Raw genomic sequence first — 12793 nt, forward strand, 5'->3', positions numbered from 1 at the left:
CGCTAGTTTTTTTTAAATGTTTGTATGGTCAATGAATAATACATTTATAACAATTTACACTACTAACAACTTCATCTCAGTTACTTTCAATGTAATTTGAACGAAAAGTTCCTTTATACTTCGCCGAATACATTTTTTTTATTTGATCGACTATTACTTAATAACTTATTATAATATATAATAACTTATTTTGTACGTGGGAGAGCCATGCTTCGGCACGAATGGGCCAGCTCGACCGGAGAAGTACCACGTCCTCACAGAAAACCGGCGTGAAACAGCGCTTGCGCTGTGTTTCGCCGAGTGAATGAGTTTACCGGAGGCCCAATCCCCTACCCTATTCCCTTCCATACCCTCCCCTATTCCCTTCCCTTCCCTTCCCTACCCTCTCATATTACCCTATTCCCTATTAAAAGGCCGGCAACGCACCTGCAGCTCTTCTGATGCTGCGAGTGTCCATGGGCGACGGAAGTTGCAATCCATCAGGTGACCCGTTTGCTCGTTTGCCCCCTTATATCATTAAAAAAAAACTTATGAAGTCTTCTTGTTATTTTTTTGATAGTTTTCCTTTTAAATTCAGTACAATTTCCTACTCCCGTGAATTTTTTCACATTTCCAGAAGCAACCGTCTAACTGGTAGAAGGGGGCTGGACTCTTAACGATTTTTTCCACTTTAAAACTTCATATTTCACAAACGGATCCCTAAATCGGAAAACGATCTATGAATACTCATAATATTTTTAAAAAATCTAACCAACGACACCCCATACGATGGGGTGGACGCGAAAACAATTCACCCCCGCTTGATGTTTAGGGAAGATAGGTACCATTTTTTTTTAAGATTTCATGTACCATTTTGTCGGCATCATTAATATGTGCTTTACTTCATTAATTCATGCCAAATTACAGTTTTGTAGGTCCTATAGTCTCTGAGCAAAACCGCGAAAAGACAGACAGACGGACAGACACGAAACTATAAGGGTTCCTTGTTGACTACGGAACCCTAAAAATGACATTACGATGCGATGCGATTTCGCAGTTTTGTGTGGGAGCCCTAAGACATGCCATTGCTCTATCTTCTAGCATTAATGTTCGGCCTCCTCTAAGTATTTGTCGTATGCTTCTTGGTTCATCAGCTTCTGTAGCTCCTCTGGGCTGGACAGTTTGACCTTGAACAGCCAGCCTTCCTCGTAACACGACTTGTTGATGATTGACGGTGTTGACTCCACTGCATCGTTTTTCTCCGTTATCTGAAAATGGGAATTCATCTTTGTTAAATTAGTTAGACAGGTAAAAATAGTTGCGTAACTAGTGGATTCCTTGAAAAAATTTTAAAACTTCTAAATTGATTATTATTATCAGTTAAACACTGTTTTGTGATTAATCCAGTCAGACTTAGAGGGAATTATTCTTCTGGATCGTAAATATAATACAAATAAAATAATCGGTTAAGTGCGAGTCAGACTCGCGCTCGAAGGGTTCCGTACCATTATAGAGCAAAATTAGGCCAAAATTGTGTTTTTGTATGGGAGCCTTAAAATATATTAATTTTATTTTGTTTTGAAGCCGGCTACATGAAGCGGCAGCAGACAACGTGTGTATTTCTATGAAGGAATCCCTATAGCTTCGTGTCGCTAGCTGCGGAGTATGTTTCATAGAAATACATCGAAATCGGTAGTGTCGCGACGATACGCCGTCTGCAGTAATTGTCGCTTGTCGATCGGTTCCAACTTGTAAACTTGTACCTTTATATTTTATCGGATGATCAGTAGGTATGCCGTATTCATATATTCTCACGCTTTGCCAATTTTTCCAGTTATCAAATGAGTATGAGCCTCACAGGTTTCCTAAAAGGCAGCGTCTGTGCCCAAAGTTTCGTTAGCAGTTGTAGAATTCAAAGGAGCATATCGTACCTAGTAATGTAGCCCTTTTAGAAATAATATAATAAATAATATACCAAATGAGTGTTTTTGTTTGTATTTTTTACATTCTACCCTCGTTATCTTTTTTCTTTCACGGTTTAGAGATTTTACGTCATACATAAAATGTTCGACTTTTCAAGCCTTTTCATTTGATATATTATGTGTGGATGTGCTGCAACTTGGGTACGGGCTCCATACAAAAATACCCCTTGTCCTTTACAAAGGAAAATAGATTTCTTCCTATATTTCTGATATTACTCACACTGCCCGACACAGGTGTGTACACCTCGCTGGCCGCTTTCACACTCTCCAGCGCGCCGCACTCGTCTCCCGCCGCTACGGTCTTCCCGACATCCGGCAGTTGGGCAAATACTACCTCACCTAGGGCATCCTGCAAATAATAGCCAAATTAAAATGTAGATAGCCTAGATTTATATTTTATACTAGCTTTTGTTTGCGGCTTTGCCCTCGTGAAATTCTGAGAACTACATAATAACTCTTTAAGGCGGGTTCCCCTACGGAGATGCCGTAATTTATCGCTTTAATAGAGCTTTATAACTCATAATTTGACAGCTACAAAATTATAATAAAAATACACTAATAAGCTTCAGTATACAAACATTCCTTTCCACGTTATTAATTTCCTATTTTTGTTTATTATACTCATGATATCAGCTTCCAAAGTAAAACCAATTTATTAAAATTCAAGCATACATTCAGCATCTTCCTAGTTACTAGTTAGTATGTATTTACAAATTGCGTTTATTTGAAACACACGCCAATAGATCGACGATATCATAAACTACATATTCCACGTATTAATTTTCTAAGTTCAATTTTGAACTAATATAAGATAAGTAAAAAATAGGGTTTTGGTGCGATCTCGGCAACGCGGCAAATGTATGGTCAAGGACGTTTGCTCGGGGGACGGACTTAAATACATAAAATATAGCCTGCGTCACTCAGGAACACACAAGCTTTCTATAGGTGTTAAAATTTGTGCAATAGGACCAGTAGTTTCAGAGATTACTTCCTACAAACAAAAAAACAAAGTTGACCTCTTTAATATTACATAGACTAGAATTATATTAGTGTAGACTAGATCTACTAAATCGCGACTGGGACTGATTTTTATTATTCACATTTCACGCCTACAATACCACTTTAGGATTTCATTCTATGGGCCATGTTGGATGTCAAACATTTACACCACGGTTTACACTAGTAATTATTATGATACAGATAGAGCTTCGAGACTTATTTTCACCTTAGATATTAAAATATCAGTAGAATAATAAGTATAATGTATTAGACGTAGACGTAGAAATACCACGGGCTCAGTTTCGCCGACTGAGTGAGTTTACCGGAGGCCCAATCCCTACCCTATTCCCTTCCCTACCCTCCCCTATTCCCTTCCCTTCCCTACCCTCCCCAATTACCCTATCTCCTCTTAAAACGCCGGCAACGCACCTGAAGCTCTTCTGATGCTGCGAGTGTCCATGGGCGACGGAAGTTGCTTTCCATCAGGTGACCCGTTTGCTCATTTGCCGCCTTATTTCATTAAAAAAAAAATCAAACAGTAAGTTCTATACTTCATTCTTCATTTTACAGTAATGCACGCGTAAAAATTATCCTGTAGTGTCGGGATATACAAAATACATATTTCATACCAAATGTTTTCACAATGTTAGGTTTAAGCGTGAAGACAAAACATATTTACAAACACATTATTGCATAATATCAATAAGGATGACTATCAGATAAAAATTAGCAAGTCACAAACGTAGCTAAGTGTTCTGCGGCCATTGGCCAATTTATAGAAGTGATAATATTTTGTTTATGTTTGTCATAATGACTACTATCAGCATACGAAATTATTTAATTACTTCAAAAAGTACACGATAAACACGCGGACAGACGAACTGATCACGTGATTAGATGATGATTGATATAGTCAACTTGACCTCCAGAAAGAATGATTTTTAATAAGTTCTCATTGTGAAAGTATTGTTTCTTTATGATAATATACTTATGGTCAGATAAAAGTTTTAAGAGAAGATGGACGACAGAGGTATGCTATTACTATTGGCTGATGAGACCAGCAACATCTAAGATATACAGAGTATAACAAAACGAAGGCCTGTATAAATAATCAGTACCTACTTAAGATGCGACCCGGTCTCAAGACGCGGTTCGGCTCTGTGATTGGTCCAAATTTTGACAGCCAACCAATCACAGAGCCTGAACCGCGTCTTGAGACCGAGATGCATCTTGAGTACTGACTATTTATACGGGTCTTAGTGATAATACTTAAGGGTGTTTATTTGTCCCTTATAGAGAGTTCACTGTGAAAGTAGCAGCGCTGAAAGAGCAAAATTTTTTTCTGATTTGTATGGGCAAGCGCCCCAGCGTCATGCATATTTCCATACAAAAGTAAAATAAAAGTTACTCTTTCAGCGCTGCTACTTTCACAGTGAACTCTATGTGAGGAACACGTCAGCAGGGCTAAAATGGTCACATTTAGCAATTCCTCTCAATCAGTTCAGCAAATGAATTGTCAAAACTGTCAAACTGACAAATGTCAAATCAGTACAAAAATACAGAAGGGAATTGCAAGCAGAGTTGCATTTTGCGATTTTAGAAAAATTAATCATATTATGATTCATATCATGATTCTTCAAAGCGACCATTTTAGCCTCTAAAGTAAAGTATTATCACGTTTAGTTTTGTTACACTTTGTATATAGCTTAAAGTTGTGATGCAGGATTATAATCTCTACCATACTATGCTAACTTGAAGTGTCGAGACCAACCTGAGCGTAGCTTGAGATTCCAACAGTTCCTACGCCTGAGTCCACGGATACCCATTCGTGCTTCTTCGTGTAGTACCGACCTGAAATATTTAGATGATAATAAAAAGGGACAAAGAAAATGTTTGTCTTAAAACTAATAATTCGCATTATTATTTCGCACATTTTTTTTTTATTTAATTAACATTATTAATACAGTTTTTAAAAGTTATTTCAAGTGCGTCATAAACCGAAACAGTTTATCTGGGCACTAGGTAACGCACAAAATTGAAATAGTATATTTATTATTTATATTACATACGATTTGCTTTTTTACTAACGAAGGCATAATATTACATGTTTCAAGTAAAACTTGTTACTTACAAAATTCAATTAAATATAAGCGTTAGCATTTATTGTTTTTTTCTAATTACACAAAAATAATTGAAGCCAACAAGAAAATAGAAGAGAACTCTTTCGCATTTAATTGAAAAGCAGTTGAAATCTTTCGCTAAAGCCATTATATTCGTAGCACGTTAGCGTAGCGACTGAAATTTTTCTGCTACGAATTTCGTAGCACTTGTAAAAAGGTATTCCAAATTAATTATTATTATACTTTTTTATTTTATCATTTTAAATGTAATTTAATTGAAATCATGATAACAACTAACAATATTACAAATTTATCAAGTGATAATTTACGTTAGGAAAAGCAGCAGTTACAGTAGAAACATAAGTTAAATTTAGACAACATTTTTATTAAAGTGTTTGCCAAAGCTGATGAAATAAAATATGTCGATTCATATTTAAGCCGGGTCTAAACGAGTGTAACGTGTAATATAAGATTACGTGTAATTTAGCGTCAACAGTGTGGTCATCATGGAGCACGAAGCTCACGCGAAAAACCGACAGCAATGGATCAACCCCGAGCGTTACATGTATTGCTCGTAGTGCCGTCCACACGTAGAATTCGTGTTACATTACACGGTGAATTACATTACACGTTACACTCGTCTGGACCCGGCTTTAGACGCAACACAAGACGACGATGTTTGAAGGCGTTGTATTAATTTTCATAAGTATATTTACGAGTATAATGCATGTCAACGCATATCTACGTAGCAAGAACTATACATCATCATCAGCGTAGTCGTGTTGCGTTGTGTCCCATTTTAAATATACCTTTTTGTCACTGCTCAATTTACACGTCGTAGACGTACAAGTAAGTCGATTCAGTTGTTGAGGAATAGACTCAATCTTCGCGCACGGGTCTCAGCGGAGCGGGCAAGATTTTTTATTAGGTTTTATGACCGAGTGTACGAACTACGAAGGGTATAAAAATGTTCTTTTAAGGTCAATTTAGTATAGATACTTACTTTTAGCATCTGAACTGTATAGCGCTCTGCGGCAGCAATGGCTCATGGTGCTCCTGGTCATTCTACTGGCCACGCGAATTACACTACATAGCACCATGTTGTTCTGAAAATAACAAAATTAAATGTTATAAAAAATATGTAGTGTAGTACATAAAATATGTATCTGAAAATATGTGGAATAAGTTTTTCCGTAAGTATTGTAGAGTGTAATAAAAATGGTAAATAATTCGTTTTGTACCTAGAAAATTAAAAAATCTTCAAAATGTGGTTTTTGTTAATTAAAAATTGTTGGCATTGTTCTGGTGTTGTTATATTATTTGGATATATTATTTCACCGGGATAATAATATGGCGGTGCAACTAGTCGCTACCAATAGCTATGTCCACACTGTGCACCTTTCACCTTCAATTTTCGTCATCAACTTTCATATTGGCGCATTCAATAATTGAATGCGTCAAGAAACGCAACGCCAATATTGTCATTTTTGAAGTTTTGGATACGGTCGTGGCCCGTGGGCATGCCTCACGTTCGCTGTTGACTGCGCTATAACGTATGCCCTTGACGAACAGAAAAAGGCACAGTGTGGACAAAGCTTATGAAATTTATAAATAGTCGCTGTTAACATTTGTGTCTTAACCACATTTTTTTCTTGTCATAACTCAATACGTTATTTTTTATAATATAATGAAATGAAATCAAAAATATTTATTTCTAAGTAGGTTAACAAAGTTAACACTTTTAGAACGTTGCGTCTACATGAGGCCTACCACCGGTTCGGGAACTACCCCGCCGAGAAGAACCAGCGTAAGAAACTAGCACAGGGCCACCTTTTACCAAAAAGGTGGAAAATAACAATAATAGCTTAAGCTAAATCTGGGAGCACGCAGTGCTCCAGCCAAGCTTTTTAGCAAAGGCACGGCTATACATACTTTTCTCGAAGCGGTTCGCGGCTTTTTCACACCCCCTTTATCTTCGATGTTAACAAAGCTAGGGATTTAGAATTTCGGTGACTAGGATTAAAACTAGCTTAATCTCCAAATTACATAACATTTCGATAAATAGTTTAATAGTTACGGATGATCAAAGTTACTACATTTTGTCACTCACTGACTGACAGATCATCAAAATTCTAAGGTACTTCTAGCAGACTTGGAACCTTGAAATTTGGCAACAAGGTAGGTCGTTATCCACAATGAAAGGAAAAATTATGAAACTGGCTAAGTGCGAGTCGGACTGGCGTACATAGGGTTCCGTACCGTAAATTTGTATGGGAGCCCCCCTTAAATCACAAGTTTATGTACTTTTTATTACTTATTATTAAAGTTGAAATATAATTAAGTATTTTCTAAACTTTTCAAAAACCTTACTTTTACCATTATGGATATAGAGCAAAAAAGGGCAAAAAACGTGTTTGTTGTATGAGACCCCCGAATAATCATTTATTTTATTTTAGTTGTACTATTAGCTTTTATAGCGACAACAAAAGTACATAATTTGTAAAAAATTAAAATATCTAGCTATTGCGCTTCTCGAGATCTAGCCTCGTGACACACGGACGGATCACAGACAGACAGCGAAGTCTAGACTCATTAGGAAAAGGCTCCCGTTTTCATCCTTTGGGCAAGGAAACCTAAAACTGAAAAGTATAATAAAACTTTATTAAATAAAAGAAAATATTTTTATGTTTGTGGCTTTGCAAGAACATTAAAAATGAGTTTCGACTTCATAATAATTATTTTACGTACAAAAGGAAAATTGTGTTAACAAAGTTAACAATGAAACTATGATAATTAAATTCAATTAAAATATAAATGAAATCAGAACTGCGAATTACGATGTACTTACACTCCATACTCGCTCGATAGATGGTGTAGCACTCCCTTTATAATATCGCGGTATCGCTTGTTTGCCGGGTATAATAATTATTATGGTTTAAAAAAATCCGGGATAGGTCGTAATACTCAATCGAAAGTAACATCGGTGCGCGAATAACCTCCTGAAAGTTCCAAAGTTGTTGGGCTATCGTTATAGTATAGAATTTGTACTTTGTAGAAGTACCTACCTGTTATTTTCAATTAATTTTACGACCTAAAAATATATACCTAGAGATAGAGAATGGGTGCTAAGCTAAGAACAGAAAAGTTTAAACGTGACCTGAAAAGAAAAGAAACCTTAAAAAAAGAAATGAAATCCCACCAAAACATTAATTGTAAAAAGAAGCCAAGCAAAATATTGCATAGCCATGTAATATATCTATCGTAAAAAGTTTTCAGATCACATTCAAGCCAAGCCTTCAACTTATTTTGTAATTTAAATCAACATTCAGTGAATTTATCAATAGTTTTCTTTATTTTATAATTATTATAGTGGATTGGCAATGAGCACTAGAGAAATAATCAGCGACTGATTGGATTTATTGGGTACCATCGTCCACATGCATCGTTACATACTAAACTAGCCCAAATATGAACTACCCCAAATATGAAGTTTTATGTTTGTTTTTCTTATGCTCATTGCCGAGCCACTATAATAATTATAAATAAAGAAAACGATTGATAAATTCACTTAATGATGATTTAAATTACAAAATAAGTTGAAGGCTTGGCTTGAATGTGATCTGAAAACTTTTTACGATAGATATATTGCATGGCTATGCAATATTTTGCTTGGCTCCTTTTTACAATTAATGTTTTGGTGGGATTATTATTACACTAAGTATGTAAAAATGTGGTACCATTAATTATATTATAGAAGCGGCCTATGGTTTGTCAGCTTATTTTTCCCAAGGTGTGCTATCATTGAGAAAATCAGTTACCTTATAATAAGCCTTAGCACGCAAACGTTCTTTAACAACTTTTTTTAATTTATAAATTGAAAGATTTTGGACGTCTTCTGGGATTTTATTGTATAGGCGTATACATTGACCTTTGAAAGATTTGTTTACTTTGCTCAGCCTGGTTATTGGTATATCTAGCTTGTGCTTTTTTCTAGTGTTCCTACAGTGAATGTCACTTTTCATTTTAAAATTATTTACATTTTTTCTAAAATGTATTGAGAGATTACGGTTAAAATTCTTATTTCTTTAAACTTTTCTCTGAGAGACTCAAAATAATATGATGTGGAAGAAACCGACACCAGGTGTCTAATTCTTTACGGAGCAGTACTCATTTTGTTAGCAGAAGCGACTGGTTGTGCTCTCATGTCATGAAATATAGCCCTAAGACATACTATTTGCTTATAACTACACAATCACTATTACTTATTGACGTTATTGTACTAATTTATGATTAAATGTTATTGATCTATGAACAAAGCGAAGCCTTGACATAATTATCACTTAGATAAAGACCATCGTAATGCGCAGACCAGATTACTCAAAACTAACGACAAAAATAATTTTATCTCTAACAAACATTTTCTCGTCAATATGTTAAGTTCGTACTTATCGCTACAGTAACGTTGCTAATGTTTTTGGGTTATGATGGTCAAGGGATCCGTAGTAGTCCGTAGCCTCTGGTGCAACCGGGTGGGTTGCACCAGAGGCGTGGTAAAGGAGAACTGTCAAAAATGGCGTTTTTGTATGACGACAGCGTTAGTTCCTTTTTTCGCCACGTTCTTTTAAAGCCTTGTCGAGCTCAAAGTTATCGTTAAATATGGCGTCCACTATTGACTTTAACTAAAGATTTAACATTTTGCATTGTAGTTAAAGTTATAGTTACAGTTATAGTTAAAGTAAGTTGGTGCAACCCACTCTTAGAGTTCAATCAGTAAGTAATTCCGTAGGGACTTGGAGTCGGAAACCTAACCCTCATTTAAAATACTATAAATATTGCTACGCTACTTCTTTGCCCTAGTTTTTCACGTGGAAACCTAATACCTTTTCCAGGACATAAAGTACCTTTCATCATTTTAGAGATTTAGTCGTGACGGCATTATATGACCGGCAGGCAGGTCACATTCATAGTATTCCAATATGTTGTATCTGCATGATGCGTTGGAAATACCACTTGTGCAAAATGAAAAGACAAAAAGATAAATATTGTGTGGTAGTGGATGGTTTATGAAGGGTGATTATATTTATAGCACCCAACCGGTGTATACAAGGTGTAACAAAATTATGTGATAATGCTTTACGGTGTGAAAATGAATTCTACAAGGAACACATAAACATCCTAAAGTACTTAGTTTTGTTACACCCTGTAACCTATAGGTATATAGTACCAGGTTGCGCAGTGCAAAAGCCTGTCCTCCTTTCAACAAATATTTCGACGGGTGACCGACTAGCCAACACTTTACACGCCAGTCCGACGCATGGATCTTCTTTCTGTCAGACAATTAGGTTATCAACCTGCATTTTCCGAACCAAACTTGGAAACAGTATTATTTCAACCCTGCGTTGAAGGACGTCTGAGTCAAGAGCCACCATCTAAGCCCCTGGACTATGGAGGTGTAGAAAATGTTTTTTTTAAATAATTAGTACAAGCACAAGAGTTAAAACGCATTAGGTATTTGAGATCCATTTTTTGGGATTTCGGTACCTATTGGATTTAAAGCATAAATGGAAGTACACAACAATTGTTATTGTTATTCAATGATTATAATATAATCATTGAATATTATTCAATTGTTTTAAATAGAAAGTTCCCGTTATAAAATGTAATCTATGTGCTAATTCAGGCTATCAACCAACTCCATAGCATATTTTATTAAAATCGCTCCAGCCGTTTAGACGTGAAAAAGGAACAAACAAACACACTCAGAAACTTTCGTATTTGTAATCAAATATATAAAATTCTCGTGTCACAGTGTTTGTGCGCAAATTTTAATGAAAGTATGTACATTCGTTAGGCCTGAGAATAGGTTTTTAATTTACTTTTTATATTGATAGGTACTAGAAATATGGCAAAACAACATTTGCCGGGGCAGCTAGTATTGTGATAAATGAACTTACCGTTGTGTGAAGCGTCCGGGTCGATCGGCTATCGCTGAGTGAGTACTTACGTACTTATCGATGTCAACTACTCACTACATCTTAATTATCTGTATAGACAGCAAAATAATTTCGACGAAAAATACAATTAGCTAGAAAATTGAAGACGTGAGTGGAAGAACCAGGTAAGTAATGATAATAATTGACGACCTCTGTGGCTCAATTGGTTGAGTGTGGCAGCTCAAGCTGGGGGTCGCGGGCTCGAATCCCGCCGACGGAACAAAAAGTTTTCAATGTTCCCGGGTCTGGATGTGTATTAAATATGTGTATGATATAATAAAAATCTTAAATATATGTATAGTATAAAAGTATAAAATATATTTCCGTTGTCTGGTACTTGTAACACAAGTCCTTCAGGTACTTGGCACGGGGCCAGACTGACGTGGTGTGAAGCGTCCATAGATATGAGATATTATATTAATGGTTCAAAATTGCCGTTTTTTGCATAATTGGAGGCTTTAGTTTCTAAACACACTAGGCCGAAAAAAACGTGGCCGAAGTTAGGCATGATTAGTGATTATGCCTGCAAATTGCAATGTATTTTAAATGACTGATGACCTACCGTACGTCGCGTACTATATTGTATGCGTAATCATTCCGAACCTCAGCCGCGTATTTACGGCCTAATGTGTTTAGACGCTTAGAGCCGAAAAGATGATTGAAAAAAAAAACTGTGAATTTAATTTGTAGCCAGATGTATTAGCCAGATGAGGAATTAGGTTAAGTTACAAGGTTACAAGGTTTTAATTATTTGTAAGTAAATGCCCGTATATAACGAAATGATAGTTATCGTGTTCTTCCGGTCACGTCTTTAATTATGTGTACAGACAGCATAATAATCTCGACGAAACATTGAATTAGCGGAAAAGTATTTTTATTTTTTCAGGGGTTTTTTTGAGGTTTTGACAGAACCTATCCCATCAAAATCGCAAACTGGAAAAATATGAGTAAAAATAAAAATCGTACAAATTATGGCCGAACCACAAAGCTACTTTTATGTCTATTGTGCCGCCGTACTCAGAGACATATTTTATTATGATTACCTTCAAATTTCAATGTAATGATAATGAAGAGTTTGACAGATATTGTATGGGACATGTCAAAATTTTTAATCAATTGCATTTTTAAGTAATTCCTGTTTAGTTCCACTCCGAGTGCGGCAGTATGTATGAATATTTTTTTAGTATGTATTCTTATTTTGAACACTGCTGCACTGTTACGTTATAAATCATAATATTTTTTGCTTCAAATTAAAAATCAATACTTTTCATAACGTTCGTTTACTATATTAAATAACTTGTAAAAATGTAGCCAATTTTCGTTCCCGAACTCCGAAGTTAGGTACACTTGACAACGGAGTGATGTTATTACAATATAAGTATTAAGGTTATTAGCAAAGTTAATAGTGCCGATAGCTAGTGATGCTATACTCGTTCGAGTACGTTATAACTTATAATGTTAAATATAATAAATATTGTAACAATTTATTTTAAACATAATTTTGCCATACGTTGTAGGAATATGTTTGAGAGCCGCAAGGGAAGATATTATGTATATATATATATATATATATATATATATATATATATATATATAATAATTATTAGTTTATTCATTACAAACAGACACAAAAATACAAATCCTTCCTGTTCTAAATAACAGCAGTGATGATGATTCCTCATTCCGCTCAATGCAAACTCGCGCATTGAGGAAGATTGTT

At 35.5% G+C, this 12793-nt stretch overlaps 1 protein-coding gene across 2 annotated transcripts; it reads right to left on the reverse strand.

Annotated features, from left to right (window-relative positions):
- Positions 1–1006: 1006 nt before the first annotated feature.
- LOC121738519 (glycine cleavage system H protein, mitochondrial-like) lies at positions 1007–11097 on the reverse strand. 2 transcript variants are annotated; one of them, XM_042130636.1, is made up of 6 exons: positions 11035–11059; positions 9497–9501; positions 6084–6186; positions 4732–4811; positions 2182–2310; positions 1007–1247 (listed from the first exon to the last, which is right to left on the reverse strand). In XM_042130636.1, the coding sequence occupies exons 3-6, from the start codon at positions 6178–6180 to the stop codon at positions 1083–1085; spliced, it is 471 nt and encodes a 156-aa protein (XP_041986570.1). In that variant the 5' UTR covers positions 6181–6186; positions 9497–9501; positions 11035–11059; the 3' UTR covers positions 1007–1082. The 2 variants fall into 2 exon arrangements, with proteins under 2 accessions (XP_041986570.1, XP_041986571.1); XM_042130637.1 differs by lacking the exon at positions 9497–9501 and having other exon boundaries at positions 11035–11097.
- Between the last annotated feature and the right edge of the window lie 1696 nt (positions 11098–12793).

Source organism: Aricia agestis, chromosome Z (assembly GCF_905147365.1).
Source record: "Aricia agestis chromosome Z, ilAriAges1.1, whole genome shotgun sequence".
Taxonomy (NCBI): Eukaryota; Metazoa; Arthropoda; class Insecta; order Lepidoptera; family Lycaenidae; genus Aricia; species Aricia agestis.